This window comes from Magallana gigas, chromosome 5, assembly GCF_963853765.1.
Source record: "Magallana gigas chromosome 5, xbMagGiga1.1, whole genome shotgun sequence".
Classification (NCBI taxonomy): Eukaryota; Metazoa; Mollusca; class Bivalvia; order Ostreida; family Ostreidae; genus Magallana; species Magallana gigas.
Window position 1 is genome coordinate 36,082,642 of NC_088857.1, and position 19,372 is coordinate 36,102,013.

The 19,372-nt window shown below is 30.2% G+C and overlaps 1 protein-coding gene across 5 annotated transcripts in view; it reads right to left on the reverse strand.

The window, feature by feature from the left end:
- Nucleotides 1-1,067: 1,067 nt before the first annotated feature.
- Nucleotides 1,068-19,372, reverse strand: part of LOC105336857 (uncharacterized) — a 54,437-nt gene continuing 36,132 nt past the window's right edge. For 2 of the 5 annotated variants that reach the window (XM_034458412.2, XM_066084850.1), the window contains 31 exons: nt 16,095-16,208; nt 15,848-15,961; nt 15,227-15,340; nt 15,015-15,128; nt 14,459-14,578; nt 13,228-13,458; nt 12,855-12,917; nt 12,404-12,562; nt 11,592-11,729; nt 11,298-11,396; nt 11,030-11,124; nt 10,616-10,810; nt 9,995-10,066; nt 9,341-9,446; nt 9,112-9,249; nt 8,464-8,527; nt 8,114-8,252; nt 7,934-7,986; nt 7,685-7,793; nt 7,455-7,558; nt 7,192-7,294; nt 6,793-6,970; nt 5,240-5,309; nt 5,053-5,119; nt 4,602-4,687; nt 4,208-4,334; nt 4,072-4,113; nt 3,761-3,898; nt 3,543-3,653; nt 3,368-3,436; nt 1,068-2,759 (listed from right to left, as the gene is read on the reverse strand). In XM_034458412.2, coding sequence (XP_034314303.1) covers nt 2,691-2,759; nt 3,368-3,436; nt 3,543-3,653; nt 3,761-3,898; nt 4,072-4,113; nt 4,208-4,334; nt 4,602-4,687; nt 5,053-5,119; nt 5,240-5,309; nt 6,793-6,970; nt 7,192-7,294; nt 7,455-7,558; nt 7,685-7,793; nt 7,934-7,986; nt 8,114-8,252; nt 8,464-8,527; nt 9,112-9,249; nt 9,341-9,446; nt 9,995-10,066; nt 10,616-10,810; nt 11,030-11,124; nt 11,298-11,396; nt 11,592-11,729; nt 12,404-12,562; nt 12,855-12,917; nt 13,228-13,458; nt 14,459-14,578; nt 15,015-15,128; nt 15,227-15,340; nt 15,848-15,961; nt 16,095-16,208 — 3,401 coding nt within the window. In that variant the 3' untranslated portion in view covers nt 1,068-2,690. The other 3 variants (XM_066084847.1, XM_066084848.1, XM_066084849.1) reach the window with 3 other exon arrangements.

Below are 19,372 nucleotides of genomic sequence, written 5' to 3' on the forward strand. Positions count from 1 at the left end.
TTAATTAATCTGTTTCTTACTTTTAATGTAATTTCAATGCAATATACTGAGTTTCAATTAATAATGATCAAATTAAGCTTTGATTGAATCAAAGTACATGTATATGAAGGTTTTTATATCAGTCTTGTATGTTTATTAATATGGCTATCTGTCGCTCAGCATTCACCCATTAATCGGGTATTGTACCATTTGGAACCCTGATCCATAATCAGGTATACATGTATAGCAATATATATATATATATATATATATATATATATATATATATATATATATATATATATATATATATATATATATATATATATATATATATATATATTATGCATAAGAGCTGTGTAACTCATCATTATTATTTATAAATGTGTATGTGAACTCATTACTGTTCAAATTCTTATATAAATACATGTATATCACTTTGATATCCGGGGAATAACTCTTATAGTTCTTTTGCATTTACTTTGTTATAATGTATGCTTAAATTGCTATTGTTAACCTTTTACATGGTTCATAATGATATAATTATAATAAATATAAAGAACCTGAGACGTGGCGTTTTCCTTGCTACCACACAAAGAAAATACTACTACATAACCAAAAAATATACATTTTAAATTTAAAAGTTTTTGGAAAGGTTAAAATTTTAAAATCTGTTTTGAGATTCGAACTCATGACTTATAGATTCGTAGAGGAACGTCTAAATCACTGAGCTACGCTGTTAAGTGACAATGTTTAGAATCAAGCTCTTTATACATTACACTTGATTTTATTGTTTATTTCGATAAATAGTACGTTATAACATGAGGGTGTCTTATACAACTTAAATCATTAAAATTGAAACATTAGCTTTGTTATAACTTGTTTCTACGGATAATAATTAAAGACAAATTGAGTCAGCATTGATCAGCGGTAATTGTGTAAATTAATATAATTTCAAACAACTCTTATTTTGTTGCCCTCAAAATGGTTTAATTGTTTTACATAAAGTTTTCATTCAACTTGTTTCCATAACAATTAAGATGTTATGAGTCATAATATAAAGAGGCCAGAGTCCTAAATCTTTGTTAAACACAATGTTTACATGTGACAAGAAAATAAAAGGCCTATTTGATATCATACAATATCTTAACATTACATAGAGATTAGTGGGTCAATTAACAAATGGTATTCAAAAACACAAAGGATACTTTTATTCATTTGTGTACTTGAAAAAAAATGCTGTATAATGTCTACATTGCATTTGTGGTAAAACAAAATGTTTGTTACAATAATATAGTGAATAAGTGATTACAATAAGAATATTGATGAAAAAAACTGTATACAATTCTTAACATCATCGTTTCGTTTTACCTTAAACATTTTTCATGTCATTTTGAGAGTTATTAATCAGAGGTCGTTTGATCAGTAAGTGATAAATAGTTGTTGTCATCCTTATAAGATATGTTAGATGATTGACGATCGTTTATTATTAGTGACATGCTTCAAAAAAAGCAAAATAGATTTTCAAACTTCCAATGTCAAGGTACATACGGCCAAATGTTTTTAAAGGTTTTTGTAATAGATAAAATTATTGCCACTGTGAATTGACACTCAAGTGCCTTTAAATGTAAACCATGCTATTGATACATTTGCTGATTAAATCAAAATATACAACTCTTTCTTAATCAGTATATCATGGTTGCCTTCTGCAATATTAATGGAATATACATTATAATATAACGGATATAGATATTACTTATTTAGAATTTTTTTTTTTTAATCTTCTAAAGATATAAATGTTCTTCCATGTAATAAGACACCAATAAGTATTAGTAATATTCACTTGTTATATCATTTCTAAAAAAAAAAAATCCTCATAATTTTAAAAACGTTAGTTTGCTTTTACAATAATATTAATTTGAGAACTCTTGGTAACATATTGAACATGCACCTGTCAATGTGATTTAAATTACACTAAATGTAGGTTTATATTCAAAACATACTAAAGGCTACATACTTACATACATTGGATTAATAGAATCGATTGATAAAAACTCAATCATTTAAAATAACAAAAAATATATAAAACCGCTTTGTTAAATATTATTGCATTTGATTACATAAATCATATTTACCTAAGCTTCTAAATTTTTTTTACTTCAAAAGCATACATTAAAAGAGTGATCTTCGCTTACGGCATTTTAACCATATATAAGTAAGATTGACTAAGTCATCATCCAAAAGAAACATATACAGAATAATAGAATCGGCTATGCTCGTTAACTGGACCAGTTTAAAAGATAAGATATATCTCTGCCATTCAGTGAACTGAAAAATGATTAAAAAATAAAATATAACTAACAGAAGACTGAACTGCATAGCTATGGCATTTTGTCACCTTTCAAACCCTTTGAGTTACCTTAACTTTCAGTTGACTGAATAACAACAATTAATTCTGAGAAACAGCAATGTATGGATCAAACGTGTCAACAGTTTGCTTCAAAGGAAATCAAAAAACATATAGAATATCTCTAGTAGGTGTGTCTGTGTTACAATTGTTCAAGTTCCTTAACTCTAACTCCAAAATAGAAGTAGTCAGTAAAAACAGACGTATGGTAAAAACAAATCAATCAACATAACCATAAAAAAATAATAAAGTCATTTCAAGTGCAAGTTGTCATTACGTGCGTTCATGTACATCATCAATATTTTCACATTTCAGTCACCGTGTATTTTTTCTTCCATGGGTTAAGATTAAATGAAAACCGAAATCGTCTCATCTGTAAAAGAAAATTATATAGCATTGAACAAATTGTGAAAGAGGTAAAAAATAATTATCATAAAAATCAATGAAACAAGCTCACAAACAAATTTAAAACCGCAGCTATTTAGCCTATGAAATTACAGATAGTTAATATTCAGCCCTTTATGTATTGAAAACACACGCAACAACGTATTTATAAAATGTAAACACATTGATTGGAGTGGACCATAAAAATATAAAGCACTTAACGACACAAAAAATGACATTTTCTTGACTATCTGCATCTTCTCCAGGGTAAGCTATTTGTAGTCCTTCTTATCCAAGAAAAACTGAACAAACACTTAAGATGTACTGATGAATTTTCCATCTATTCACGATCTCGATTAAAGGGGCCTTGATTAAATGTCTCATAATTAATTTGATTTTATATCCAGGTCTTGAGGAACACAAACGTTAATTTGTAAAGGAGTTGTGTTATTATATAGTCTATACAATATCTTATATACCAATAAATTGTATTTGGGTTATTTACGACTAACCGATGTGTGATCTTGTACATGTACTGATTACATTTGTTTCAGCCGAAAACTTATTATAATGCAAGATGTTTTAAAAGAAGAATACCGTGTTTCCTCCTTGTGATGTCAGTTTCATTGTGTTGTTTGTAGGATCATTGTCTGACATCACAAAGCTCTGAAAAAAGTGTCTGATTAGTATTAAAATCGATTCATGATTAAGAAAAAAAAATACGATTCGTTTTCTGTGACTTGTATTTAGAATTATTACGACATTCACCTACTTTTTCATGAGAAACACTTGCAGGGCAATCAGTGGACGCTGTTCTTTCTGTCAAAAATGACTCGGATTTCTTGACTTTATTATTACGAAGTTTTTCAAATAAACCCTTTTTCTGAAAAAAAAAAAATACAAATTGAGTTGTTAATATCAATATATTTTCAACCATTTCATTAAAGTAAATCATATATTTTAGATTCTATCATTTGTGATTTTCTTTACCTTGGTTTCCACCAAAGGAGCATTGGATTTAGATGTTGACTGACTTCGTGATACAGAAGTAGTTTCCCTTTTACTGTGTTCTGCAATACTAATGAAAGTACCAACGACTGGATATTTGTTCTTTAAACCTTGCATCACCTGCAAGTAATACAAAATGTTTATCAGATCTTAATCAAAAGTACGAACGCTCAATTATAGCAAAACTATTGCAGTTTTTGTTGATGGTCTTGAAAACTAACGGATGCGAAATAAGTTTTTCAGAAAGTAAAGATCAAATTCATACCAGTTATTTTTCTTTTTTGTACTCTCACCTTTTTGTTTAACAGTACGTGGGATACAAATATGAAAAACCCCTAGAAAATATCAGGAAAAAAATCTCAAAAAATGAAAACTCATAAATGTTCAATTTCAAAAGCAATTAAAAACACATTGTACAGAAAATCTTGCCTGTAGGGAATTTGCAATAACAAAAATATATTGAAACACATCTGCTTTTTCATTAACGGCCAGAATTCCGAATAACCAGGTCACTCCTAACACTGGTAAAAGTGTTCCAAGAGATCGTAATCCGGATCTGTTTGTGCATACACAATATCTTTTTTAGATAAAATTGTAAAATCAAACTAATCACTATTCATTATAATGGTTTTTTTTCTTATATCTAATTCATAAACTGTGTATGTTTAAGTGATTTGTTTTTTTAAATTTCAGGTGCAATGGTTATGTTGATCTTAAAACACTCAATAAGTGGTTTGTTAATGCAGGTGATTTAAAAATGAATGGATAAGAGGTATAAAACCGTAAATGAAGGTACACAAAAGCTAAAGATAGAATTACGTACGTCGCCTTTTTCTGCAGCGAGGATTTCGTCATTGCACTGGAGGCACACAATACCCTTACCAGTGAAATGATTATCAGTACGTTTGACTGAAATAAGATGAAGTAGCCACTTTTACGTGACAAATGTACCATAAATATATTCTCCATACATATTTTACATTTGTAAAAATATTTTAGACTTTCCTTAATCTCATTGCCAATTTTACATATTGTTTCTTTTTCAAGCACATGTATATGTTTTATCTATTATTTCAAAATAGCTCAGAGGATTTTGGTTTCAAATTAGTTTAATTGTCATTGATTTGTACATTGAACTTTTTTATGATCAGGGTAACTAAGGTTCATACAATGTACATTGCTTCAGAATAACCAAGTAACGAGTAACAACATTATCATGTATCATTTAACTTTATTTTTCCGATATAATCAATATTAACATACGTAGTACTTACAACACTTATTATACAGACTGGAATGATAAACATGTAGAGTGAACCGCTTTCCATTGACAACCAACAACTAAACAGACAAACGAATGCGTAAATATCTGATAAATTCATAATAGCGGGCGCGCATATCAATTTCTGAAAAACAAAAGTTTTACAAAGTATTTAAAAATTTCGTAATATAAATACATACTAATATTTAAGGTGATAATCTTTTCCCCAGAACGCTCCAAGAGTTGTTGTTGTAATTATAACTGGAATGCCTAGAATCAGTGCATATAAAACTTGATCACATACTTTTTTTTTTACATAAATGGACATTATTTTACTTAACCGTGCTTGTAAAAGAGAACTGTTACGAGCTTAAATGATGTATTGAAATTACGGAACACATATATACTGATGGTTATTCAAATTCAAGCAAGAATTTAAACAGTAATAAACATGAGTAGTTTTAGAACAGTAATACACGTTGATGCAGTGAGTCGATGACAAAAACAAATTGACCTATACATGTATTACAAATTTTGTTAATAATTGATGCTTTTTAATTCAAAATGCCTTTAAAAGTTGAAAACAACCAGGTAGAAATAACATTTTAATACAAACTAAGAATGTAAAACAAAACATTTATCTTTTTAAAAATTGGACAGCAATATCAGCATAAACATACCAGACATGTGTATGATAAATACCTTGATTTATATTCATGACATTTTGATAGTGTTATACCAACAAGAGCGCAGAGGGCTCATTTGATATACAAGATTTAAAGTACGAGATTTGATGTTTGCAAATATGCGTGATTATGCTATATTTTTACACATTTTTGGGGAATATACCATGATGATTTACATTTAGAACTGTTAGGTTTCCTTAGAATATTGCCTTCTATATTCTATAACTTCGATATTTGAGTTTGAAATTTTCTTGGCTTTCGTATATACGTTTGAGAATAGTCAAATTCAGAAATAGCTAATTCATATCCACGCCAACTGGTTAAAAAGCTTATTACCGCCAAATACCGTACACGCCAAATATAAAACGTTACATGCTTGATATTTAGCAGATTGTAAAGGGATGTCATGCATCATAAATTAAAAAAGAAATTCAATAGTTGGGATACCAACTGAAGCGCCTTAACCAATCGTTTATATAAACAAGCAAATCGGTAAAACGCCAAATACTGTAACAAAAGTGAAGGCTTTTTGAAAGTGCACAAAAAGTTTGTATAAGTATTCCTCAACAATAAGATTATAAAATGTACCCTACGTCGTAATTTAACAATCAAGGTTGAGTATGCGTACTCACTGCAACGAGTCTGCCTAACTTTTGTTTTGTCCTTACAGAAATTAAGAGAGAATAATATACGATCTCCCATGATTTGCGATGATATATGGTTTTTATCCAAAGATTGTGTGTTTTATATCCCCAAGCCTTGGTGAAGGGATAGAAAACACACTACGAGTTGGATAAAATCAAAACAAAAACGTACCTTTACACTTTTCCACCAAACAATGCCGTTTCTTTTTCATTCTACGTCAATCATCCCCCTATAGCTATGTCATGTTTAACTATGATGTCATATGTGGCGTAAGAACATACAGTGTAATATCAAAATTTATCCCATGAGTGTTATCTACCGTATATTGAGATAAACATGTCATAAATACTGTACGTTCACATTTTTTTTACAAATAGGCCCGGTTGTGAATTATTTAAAACAAGGAGTGTTTCATCACTTACCCCATATGGCTAACAGAAACCAGTGGACTCTTGATTCAGACTTGAAGTTGTTTGCCACGTACATGGCGTAGTACGTGACTGTAATACTCATGAAGTAATAGACTCCCATTCCTAGCATACTGAAGAAGGTGACCAGGAAAAGATAGTGAATAATGGCCGTAGTTGCGATGCAGGCACCCTAAAATATCAAAAATTGAAATACCTTATTTTTCTTTCAATATTTATACGCTTGTACATTTCTGAATACATTTCTTGAGATGAAACAAGACATTTGAGTTTTATATTATGTATTATCATAATTTTGAATATCATGCGTTAAAAAAAATGAAGTCGTAGTATAATGTTTTCTCGAGCTAACCTTCATATAACTGAACTGGCTGTGGATGCTTTAATGTTTACCTCATTTCCTGTCTGTTCCACAGCAGAAATAAAAATCACGTAGGACAGAGTCAACGATCCACAGAGATTCATCATGATAATGTTCTGGTCACTTTTAATATATCTGAAATATACATAGAGGCTGTAAGTATTAGGTTATTGGCTAATTATAATTTCTAATAGTTTCTGTTTCTTATAGTTCTTAGGCTTTTTCTTTGTCATGCCATTTATGTATGTATATTCAAATCAATTCTTATAAACTACTAGTATAATTTTATAATTACCTCCAAGTCAAGATGTAGATAACACAAGTAAGAGCTGTAAATGATATGGAGAGAATCACTCCAACCAGGGACATTGTTTTTAACGATTGCTTGTCTTCTGTCGCCTAAACATAAGAAATCTTGCATTGCAATTTTTTTTACATATTTTTTCATTTGAAAATTTTAAAACAAACGCCTTCTTAAACTTTTTATTTTAAAAAAATGCAAATATTCAAAAAGCATTATCTTACAGGAGAATATGGTCTCATCAAAATGGCAAAGTTAGTTAGATGGTTGCACTGACAAACTGTCCTTTTAAAATCACTATGGCTCACTTTACATCCTCTTTCTGTCCATTTGCTAGATTCATGTAAAACAGCACAACATCATATTTCAGTAATAATTAGGTGAATCAAAATATATTTTGAAAAAAAAAATCATAAAAGCATCTGGATAATGATAAGGATGAACGTGTTATTAAAGAAGTTAAAAAACTCTACCTTAGAGAAAAATCCCAAGAAACACAAACTCCATGCATTTCCGTAGATTTATTCTGTTCATATATAACAGATAACCAGTTATACGTTTGTGATATATTAAGAATGCAAACAAGTTAGAAATTGTATTAAAATGAAATACTTATATTAAGTGCAATATTTGAACTATTTTTGATATCTTACGTTTTTTATGTGTCCAAACGTTAGATTTAGAGGCGGCATCAATACACCCAAATCATTTTGTGTTGTGAGGGACAGTATTGGAGAATTTACAAATTCCTTTTTCTTAGATGTCCGTTCTGATTGACCTTCCATTGGATCCCTGTTATATTTTGGTAAGATTGATATAACTTATAGTTTTTTAACCTATTATATGCACAAAACATTCATATTTAATGTCACAGTTTCCTATGTAGGACATTTGTATAACAACTCAAACATAATTACATGTACTAACATTGAAAAAAAAGAAGGGCAATTTAATGAAGGACATAGAACATTTGACAACTGATCATTAATAAAGCTGAACTTACCTAACTGATTCAGAAGGGAGAATATCTGACATCGTTTTATATATTACAGCTACATAGTTGATTGCTGTACAAAAACAGGTTGATTTAATAAAACATATTTTCAAAAACGATACATATAACTAAGGTGACGATGCGTACAGAATTCCCGAATTTCATAGATAAGAAATAACTTTAAGATAAATTGTTATTATACAATACTTTTGAATAAACTGCATGTGATTGGCATTTTACATTTTTTATAATAGTCAATCATATTTTCCTTGTATCAAGCAGAATTGAATCACCGCAATGTGATTGAAACCACTTTTTTCACTACACGAGGGTCTGAGGATCTGAAGAAATCCCGCTTGATATCACTTCCTGATGAGATTTGTTTAACAATATAATGTCAGCGATCTAGAGACGGTGCATTAGCTGAAAATAGACGCCCTATGGGAATCAAAAGATTAAATTTGCATAACATAACTATAGAATGGAACCGATGATTCGATTGGTCAAAACAAATTTTACCAAAAGGTGACCTCAAGTGGGGTTTCTTTAGATCCTAGTGTAGCAACAATTAATAAATGAGCAGATCCAGGATCTGATTTATATCAGACTGTAAATCACCCAGCGTAATTGTAATTAGGTTATAATTTTAATCCATACCCTTTTCCGATTTCGTGTCTTGTTTTGGTAATTCAAGAAATGTTGGAATTTGTTCGGAATTTCCAGACACGTTGTTGGTGGATATTTCTGGGAAACGTATTCCAGTTTCATCTATTTTGGTTTGGTTTATTGTCAGTTCTAGAGGGAAAACAATGAATATTTAAGTATAAAAAGTTCCCTACAAAAAGTATTTATTACATTTAAAACAAATCAATACGTGCAAGATTACCGAAGTTTGAACCACTAAATTGTGTTGTTGATACATTGTCGCTTTGCATTACAACCTCGCTTAGCCGTTCCATATTCTTTAGGATGGAGCTTGCGTCTTTTCCGGTCTAAAAGAAAAAAAAGAAAAACAAAATAATATTATATTTGAAGACTTCAGATGCTTTTTTGTTTATAAATAAAGACAGTGTATGTAGATGTTTTATAAATATTTAGATTTTAAATAACTATGAAAGTCTTTGGAATTTTATTGTCACAATAGTAAGAAAATACACGTATACAAAAACCTACAAATATAGCCGTTTATGGATAACTGTAAAGAACGTTAATTAACACATAAAATACAATAAACAAAATCTGGGTGCTAATATCACTGGTTTTAATACTTTCATCCTTTCAAAAGGATTGTTACAAGAGAAAGAATAACAAAGTATTGTTAAGAAACATTGATCACACTCTCTTTAAGACCCTTGCCAAAAAAGCTAAGATTTTTTTTTTACTTCTAACTAGAAATCCTACTTTTTTCTGCATTTTTTGAATTTTAATGTTGAGTGGGATGTGTTACTATTCAAATTGCTCATTCTTCAAGCTAAAAATTGTCTTAATAGACTTCTTAAATATGTTTAATAAGTTTTATCATATTTGCATATACAATTACCTTATCACTGACCGTTGTCCATGACTTGGAGTTATTAGCCGATAACACGTTGTCAATAACAGAATAAAACACCTTTGATATAAAATAAAATAATTTTACAAAATGATAATAATAAAGCCATCACAACAAAATACAATAACAAAACATAACGGGGCTTTGTTAACACACGTTTTTTAATTAAATTATTATTCACAGTCCATATGTATTTTCTTTGTTAATTGTATAAACAGTTATGAGATTCAAAACTATATTACACAGAAAGGATGTTTAAAGGTTATCTGTAAACAATTTCATTGCAGACTTTAACGCACCAAAATATGACATTTATCAAATACATTTCATACAATGAAATAAAAGTAAAGAAGTCGAACAAAAACTATATGTTGTTTACTTTTGGATCTTTGTACAGGACATTAACAACACAACATGAATTAAGAAACAAACTGATCTTGGTTGAGAAAATATGTCTCTGAGGTAAATAAAAAACGTAAATAAAAGCAATGACGAATATAAACTAATTGCCATAAGTATATTTTATGTTAAACTGTTTTTACATTAACACTTAAAAATTATTTATTATATATCAAAAATATCTTATAGACATAAAAGTATATTAATGACCTCCTTCTCAATAGCCGACCCTGTGGAGTTAGTGACGTCGACAATTTTCTCCAAGATGTCCAGAGAGGAGCTCAGATCCCCAGCACTGAGTTCATTGGTTGACGATGTAAGGTTCTTCATCATTTGTAATGTGTTGTTGACTGTCTCTTGAACTTTCTTGGTATTTTGTATTCCATCTTCTATTATACCATCCAACTGTGAATTTAAAATGCGCTTCAAACTGATGGCTCAATCAACAATAAATGCTTAAAAATTAGTATATATAACTGTATAGTATATACACAGTTTATAACTTACTGTTGAAATCCGCTTTAAAAAATGACTTAACCAATCAATTTATTGTTTTAAAATCACAATATATTTTTTATATAAATGTTAATGTAGTTTTTATCCATTCAGTATGTGATAACTTACTTGAGATGATGCATCTGTGAAAGCTTCAGTTGTGCAGTTGATAAGGCTAGGAGATGCCCACATTCCATGTTGATCACAATATCTTGTTGCGAATCCTAAATTTGGAATTAATAAATTTAATATGCTGACATTTAGCAAAGAAAGAATGCTTCCTATTGACTTGATCAAATTATTACTATATATTATCTCCTCGCATTCTTATTAATGACTTGGATTTGTGTTTAACTAGTGAAGTGTAAATAATGTAAACATATAACAACACTGCCACCTTTCTGATTTGCTGGACAAGATTCCTGTTTAGTAGTTCCTGCAAGTGTAGCATTCCATAGTATACCTTCTGACCATTCACTTTCACACCTCTTTTGTTCTACAAAATTCGGTATTCAATGTTACATGAAATTTCCTTGAACATATGAGATAGAATATACAATTTGCATATTCAAGCTATTTAATTTTCCATAGTTTACTTAACAGGAAATCTGAATGCAACCATATTATCTTTGAGTATAGACGTGAGGTTTTAATGAAGTAGTTTTACGCGGTTTTTTAAAACTCTACTTACCTGGTTGAATGACAGTGACATACACAGAGGCAGTTACAGGTACATGATAACCACGGTGTGTGCATGTATATCTACCAGAATCAGCTTCCACTGCTGAATACTTGTTCCATGTTGTTGAAAAAGTTGAACTACTAACATCTACAAAATGATGTAGAGCATTAAGTGAAAACTACAAATTCGCAAATTGGATATGTAAACATACAGATACATGTAAGTACGTAAGTTTAAGACGACCAGCCTAATTTGCTGAAACAAAATGAATAACCGCTATGACGCAATTTGTTCTACGTCACCCATTTGCACTTTCTATAGTACATGTACTAAAGGCCCTTGCTACTATTAAGCTAAAATACGATTTTCAACATCAAAATTATTTAATATGCACACATTTCTTACGAGGATGCCACGGTGTTGTATGTCATCTCGTTATTTATAACCATCCACATAGATTAAACGCGAAACTTTTGCATATAAACGCAAAACTTTCGCAATAAAACGCGTTATTTTCGCGAATAAACGCATAACTTTCGCAAATAAATGCGCAACTTTCGCGATTAAAAATATGGTTAAAAGTTGTCTTATAATTCAAGCACGTTTTTTTTACTCATAACTTTAAGTATTTTTTTTTAATGTGTTTGCGGAAAACTGGGAAGTGTACGTAGCTGACGTTTGAGAAATGAATTATTAAGATAACACACAGAGACGAACAAATACAGATAGCAAATGGATAAAAATGGATTACTAATGATTTCGCTTTAGGTAGCGGGGTTGTTGATTTATTGTTTCATTAAAACATGTTATAATTTTTTCACCTTGTAACACAGACCCATCCTTAGTGATAACGAGACTTCCATTGTTGACATCAAACAAAGACTCTGGATTTGTGACTGTACATTGAAGATTTATTTTGTCACCCCTTAGTATTGAAAAGTCGTATGTTGGGTTCATATGAAGCACCAATCTAGGAATAACTGTACACAACACAATAAAATAAACTTTTTTTTATAATATCAAACGTGATCCCTGTGATATTACATGTACATGTTCAAGTATGTTGCTTCAAGCTTTGAATTCACAGGATATACACTTGTTATAAATTATCTTACAAAACATAGTAAAGTAATTTTCATCACAAAGATCAGTGTACCGTAACTACTTTTCTAAAGCAAAAGTCTGACACAATAGTTGCAAAACATTCTCTTATTGTATAAATATGATACTTTTTTTTGAATGCAAGTGCTTGTTTTTTTTAACAATTCAAACCTTTAAGTGTCATTTCCCTTGATACATAGGTCACTTGATTAGATACTGTAATTTTCCATGCTCCTACAATTATTCGATAAAAAATGAATTAATGTTATATACATAAATTTGCTAAATAATTACAAATAAATCGTAGATGCACTCTTTTTATTTACCAATATCATGTGCATGTTTAATATTATGCCTTGTGCCTTTTGTTCATTGTCATTCATAGCATCTTTCAATAAATGACAATTTCACTTCCCTAAAGAGGAGTTATGTTTGATATTGATGGTGGTTGGTAAGGCAAGCAGACTTAAACAATGAATAAATGTTTCATACATTTGCTGAAGAATTACATAATTCTAAATTTAAATGTATCCTTCTTTTTTACCCATATCTCGCTGTAAAACGTTTTCGATATATAAAGTATGTAATGATGTGTCATTTTCTGCTCTAAGTGACGTTATTTTGTATCTTCTTGGTGGATTGTTAATAACGTATCCATTGTGAAACCACTTGACCTCGTTCGTTGTTTTATTTTTCAATTGTAATTTAAACCAGGTAGATTTTCCTTCATGTAGTACTAAGTTGCTGCTTTCAAAGTTGAGTATGTGTAGTACATCTAAAATACAAAGCAAATAGCTTATTATTATGATGTGATCCGAATGACATTATAGAGTTGGTTGTCATAAAAATAGTCTTCAGTGTTTAAAAAGAAAAGTTATCCCTTCATAAACACTAATAATTCTTTTAATAACATTTTCTTTAGTTAACTGCTGTTCCCAAAATAAAATCCATCTTCCGAAGAATAATAGTTGTCTATTAGAAAAGTATTACAAAAAACTGATATGTAAATTAAGATTATCATAATTGTATTACCGTTGAAATTAGTAGATACGATAATATTCCATTTGAAAGACGCTTAGACCTTTAAGTACTTCAGATATAGAAGACGATCATCATTTAAGATTGAAATGTCCTATTTATTGTCATTTAAAAGAAAATTTCCTCCTGAAGTTGCACTACACCAAACTCCCTGTATTTAATCTGATTCAACCATTGTCATCACAAAATATAATATAATTGTGCAATTTAGGCAAATATACGAGATTTAGAATACGTATTAAGAATGCTTTTGTCATTTATTTTGCATATATTTATGATCTGTATAGCTGTTGACCAATACAATATTTCTCTTAAAATGTTTAATATCTGCCTAAATTATTGTGTCTCTTTTCTAGCCCATATTCTTCCAGTTCAATTTAATATAAAACTCCACCATACTATATAGGGGATTTCACCACATATCATTCTCATATCAAAATGATATGATTCTTATATAATTGCGCTGATATGAGATGATAAAAAAGGGCATCATATTAGAATCATATCATTGGTATTAAGTATATTTTTGAAATAACTTTTTATACATATTTATTTTTAGAAAACATTGAAATTACTGGAATTCTCTCCCATACTGCCAGTCTATTTTTCACAGATATTACAACATATTAAAAAAAACTTAGTCATTTTTAATACTAGGTTGCCTTTATAATGATTTTCTATTTTCACCATTTTGAAATATATGAAAATGTTGAGTATAGTATGATATCAGTACTTACATGTATCATTAGTACAGTTCTTTCCATTATACCCGTCTGTACAACGACATTTATATTCGTTGATCAGATCTATACAAGTTCCATTGTTCTGACATGGTTGAGATGCACACTCGTCAATATCTGTAGGAATGAATATGTTCAAACCTTTTTTCATCGTAACATATAAAAATAAATAATAAAAAGTCTTGTATTTCTATGTTACATCACACCAGAAAAAATGCATGGTCAAATTTTGTTGGATATTTCAGACTGACTAAATTTATGTTTTTTGTAGTTAAATTTTTATTTAAATTTATATTTAAAATCAAAAGCAAGAAAAAGTAGGTTTTTCATCAAGATTTCAACTATTAACCACATCGTTTATCAATATCGATTATCTGTATTGTTCAAATTGCATTTTTATTGTTTTATCTATTTTGTTTTTCAATAAAATCATTCTTTTCAAATAATCTAATGTTAAACTTTAAGTACATGAAACCTCATTCAGAGATTTAAAAAAAGTAATCCCAACCTTACCTGTAAATTATCAAGTAATCATAAAGGCGTTCAAAATTACCAATTGCACAATTCGCTCCATTAAATCCATCTGTACAGTAACATTGGTATCCATTTATCAGATCTACACAGCTTCCATTGTTCTGACATGGTTGAACTTCACACTCATCGATATCTGTAATGACGAATATACAATACTCTTCACCATTAAAGTATTACAATCGACAAACAATATCTAAACAAATACCCTTTGAAGTGAATGATAGTTTTTACTGTTTTCACAGTGTGTCCCGTTGAATCCTTCCACACAACCACAGTGGTAGTCATTGACAAGGTCTGTACAAGTTCCGTTGTTTTCACAGGGATCTGGTAGGCAGTCATCAATGTCTGTAAATTCAAGTATTTTAAGTAAAATATTATTATTAAATATATAATATTTTTATATATAAATTTTACTTACGCTAGTGAAAACTCATTTTCAAGTTAATTGGCTCTCTTCGCTACCATTTGGACAAAAATTTTAAGAACTACATACATGTACTAATTCAGTGAATATAAATGTTAAATTAATCAAAAGCTAGACATTCTCCTTCTTTTAAAGAAACAATTCCCAAATCAAAACAGCACTTCCAACCACACAACACAACTAAAAATTGTTAAACCACCTGAACTCATAACATATTCAAAGCAAAATTTTTAATCAGGCATTGTAGTTTGAAATTTTTTTTTATGAAATTATTGTTTCGAATGACTTTATTTGTAGAGTTTGATATCTCCACTAACAAATGAATGTGCATACACTCCTCTTTAATAGAAAAGATTCGAAAAAATAAAAAAAAATATCGTTTCTACCGATTATTCCATAAACTTAAAGTCTAAATTATCTCAACGTACTATTTGCGCAGTTTGTTCCATTAAACCCTTGTGTACAATTACACTGATAATCATTGATCAGATCTATACATGTTCCATTGTTCTGACAAGGCTCTGGTACACAGTCATTGATATCTAAAAATTGAGAGAAAGTACAAGGTATCTGGCTATTTAAGACAATAAAGATACATTTAAAGACAAAAGCAATATACATGTATGAGTCTTCCAAATTTCTGAAATCAGAACTGCATGAATTTATAGTGCTTACTGTTTTCACAACTTATTCCATTAAATCCCACCATACAATCACATAGGTAGTCATTGACCAGGTCTGTACAAGTTCCGTTGTTTTGACAAGGATCGGGTAGGCAGTCATCGATATCTGTATATTCAGAAAAATGTAATTATTAAAATTCTGATTAAATAAAAAAAATATGGCCACTTCACGTTTGTGAAATAAATAATGCTCAATGTTTATTGTTAAATCATTATTAAGTATAATGTGACAAATATTTAAATAAATACATACATGTTTGATTCAATAAATGTTAAAAATTCTTAAATGCTTTGTACTACCCTGCTACTCCGTAAAAATCATTTTTTCTGATATAAATAAATACATACATGTTTGATTCAATAAATGTTAAAAATTCTTAAATGCTTTGTACTACCCTGCTACTCCGTAAAAATCATTTTTTCTGATTTTTTTTTCACAAGAAACAAATATAAAGTAGCAACTATTACACGACAAAAAAAAAAAAAACATTTGTAGCATGAACAAAATATTGGCTCACATTGTAAATACGCATATTTGAGATAAACAAGTTTCTATTACATGTAACATCCACTTAAAGAAATATAATCATCGGGGAGTCATTTCAAAATGTATATATCATATACCGATTTACTGGCAATGAGGACGATAGCAAATTTAATGTCCCCCGAGGTAGCAACTATTTCACAAGGCGAACCAATTACAATAGAAATAGTTGTCGAGGGAGACAATAAACGCGTTCTTGTCCGAGTAGTCAGAAAATAGTTAGTTTATTAAACTGAGGAAAACTTAATTAATCGGCAGTGCAGATTTTCCTGATGGTAAACAAATTATAAAGTTTTCGAACTTTCAATTTAACGTAACGACACGGATTGCACCAGAGGTGTTCCGAGTTTTAAAACGCCGCCGGTGAATAGTTTCGATGACTATTTACCACGGGCAGATTGCATGAAAAGTAGTTCGAGTTCACGGTTGTATAGAATAGCACGTTTATTCATACTAATTTTCCATGAAAATATTCACAAAGATATAATCAAACTGTATAATTATATCATCAATTTATGTATAAGATAACGAACGGTTCTAAACTCGGAATGAATAGCAATCCGAGTAAAATGTTTTTAAAAGTATTCCACAAAGAAAAATAAGAGCCTTCACTGTAACGTGAAATACTTTTGTAAAACTTGAAAGAGCATCAAATGAAATGTTTTGAGTAACAACGTTAACATCCCAACGAAAAAATGGTAAAATTCCAGTGTACTAAACACCTTACAAGGTTTGAGAAAAAATAAACTTTAAAAAAAATTAATGGCTGCTATATTACTTTGGCAGCATCAAATAAAATTGAGTTGTTATATAAATGCACATGCGCATATTCTATACTGTCATATAAACTATACTAGACTTTGACCCGTGCGTCCATGGGTTGACATTGCTTATGATATCGGACATTTACAAAATAGATATATCGACAAACCGTATTGATGACATTTACGTAACCAAGATTTCAGCTTACAATAATAAGCTATTAATTTCATTACACTCTGCTTAGTTAAAATAATCTGTGTCTTGGGACAGGCCTTCGCCGCAGTTAAAATGCCTTTTATTTACCCGCATTGTAGCAAATATTGCCATGAGAATCGCTCCGAAACGATTATGGAGAAAATTAATGAAGCTTCATTGAAAAAAAAGTCAAATTATTCATAACAAACCATTTTGAGGCTGTAAATACCTTTCATCTAAAAAACTAATTCTATTATTGAAGAATTTAACTTTTTTTCACCACCGGTTTTACTCGCTTTAAATTTACACACCATCTTGACATTCGGAACTCTCATATTAAATGCACTGAGTTAGAGTTACCTCCTGTATTTTCTTTGAATATATTGCAAATTTCCAATGATGGAAATTTACACGTATTTGTTTCATCGTTTCTGAGTTTATCCATGCAAATGTGATATAGTGGAAACATAAACTAATAGCGCCTGCGCAAGTTTGTAAAATCCAAAAAATCCAGATGATTTCCGGATTTTTAAAAGGAATTTTCGTTGATAATTAATTAGCGAAGCTTGATTGAGAAAAAGTAAAAGCAAATTGGTAATATTTAAGTACCAATGATGTTTAAAATATTGAAAACAAAAGACAGTACTCTTCCGATTTCTCGGTATTAAAGCCCAAAATTTCGAGTCTATTATTTTAATGTAGTAGTATAGATAAGAAACCAAATAATTGTTAAACCCACTGTACTAAGTTTATGAAAAAAGCAAATTTTCCAATCAAGCAAGCACTATATGGTTTAAAAATGAATTTCAAGAATTCATTTTATAAACGACCTCATTTGTAGAGTTTGTTAATCCACTAACAAATTGGAACACTCCCGGTTAACAGAAAAGATTCGAAAAAAAAACCAATAGCATCTATATTCATGATATATAGATGCCTTTATCTTATGAGGAAATTGCTGTGTTCTTTTTGCTCGGGCTCGATATCTAATCGGGCTCGGTATACAAATCCATTCAAAATCAACCAGAACTGAAAGGTAGCAAAAAGTTTAGCTCGTTCAATTTTTCCAAAATATTACAATATTTTTAACTTAAAGTTTTTATATTGTCATAATAAATCATATCAGGTATTTTGACAACGATTTTAAGCTCTGATGTTAATCTTTAGCGGTAATTTGCTTTGGATTTTAATGAATTGAGTTGCAGACAATTTATTTTCAATAAACCGTCCTTTTGCTAAATTCTTGAAATTAAATTAAATCATGCAATAGAAAATACATGAATCATTTTATTTTAATTGCTTCCATGCATTCGATATGCCACGAGGAAAACCCAAGCGAACAAGGGTAAAGGAGCCACGTGCTCCGGCGCCGGCGGATGTCCGTCAAGCCTTGACTCAAGGACGAGAAAGAGAAGAGCGGAGAGTCCATTGGATTCACAACAGCCTACCATCAGTGCCATACAGGTCACACAAGTGCCTCCGACTGTTGTCGAGGAGCACCAGCAGGCAGCGACTAGCACAAAGATTGAAATCCGACAACTAGTCCAAGCACATGGCAAGGTACGCCTAAAATGCCTTAATTGTTGGCAAGCACTACGTACCAAATAGCAATTAATGTAAAATATTAAGGCCAAAATTATTAGTTCAGCTTATGTAGACCTTGCTTTGCTGTTGAGTCATGCGCGGATCTAGAGGGGGGGTCGGGGGGTCCCGACCCCCCCCCCCCCCTGGAAAATGAAAATTTATTAAATTTACATAGTAAAATTATC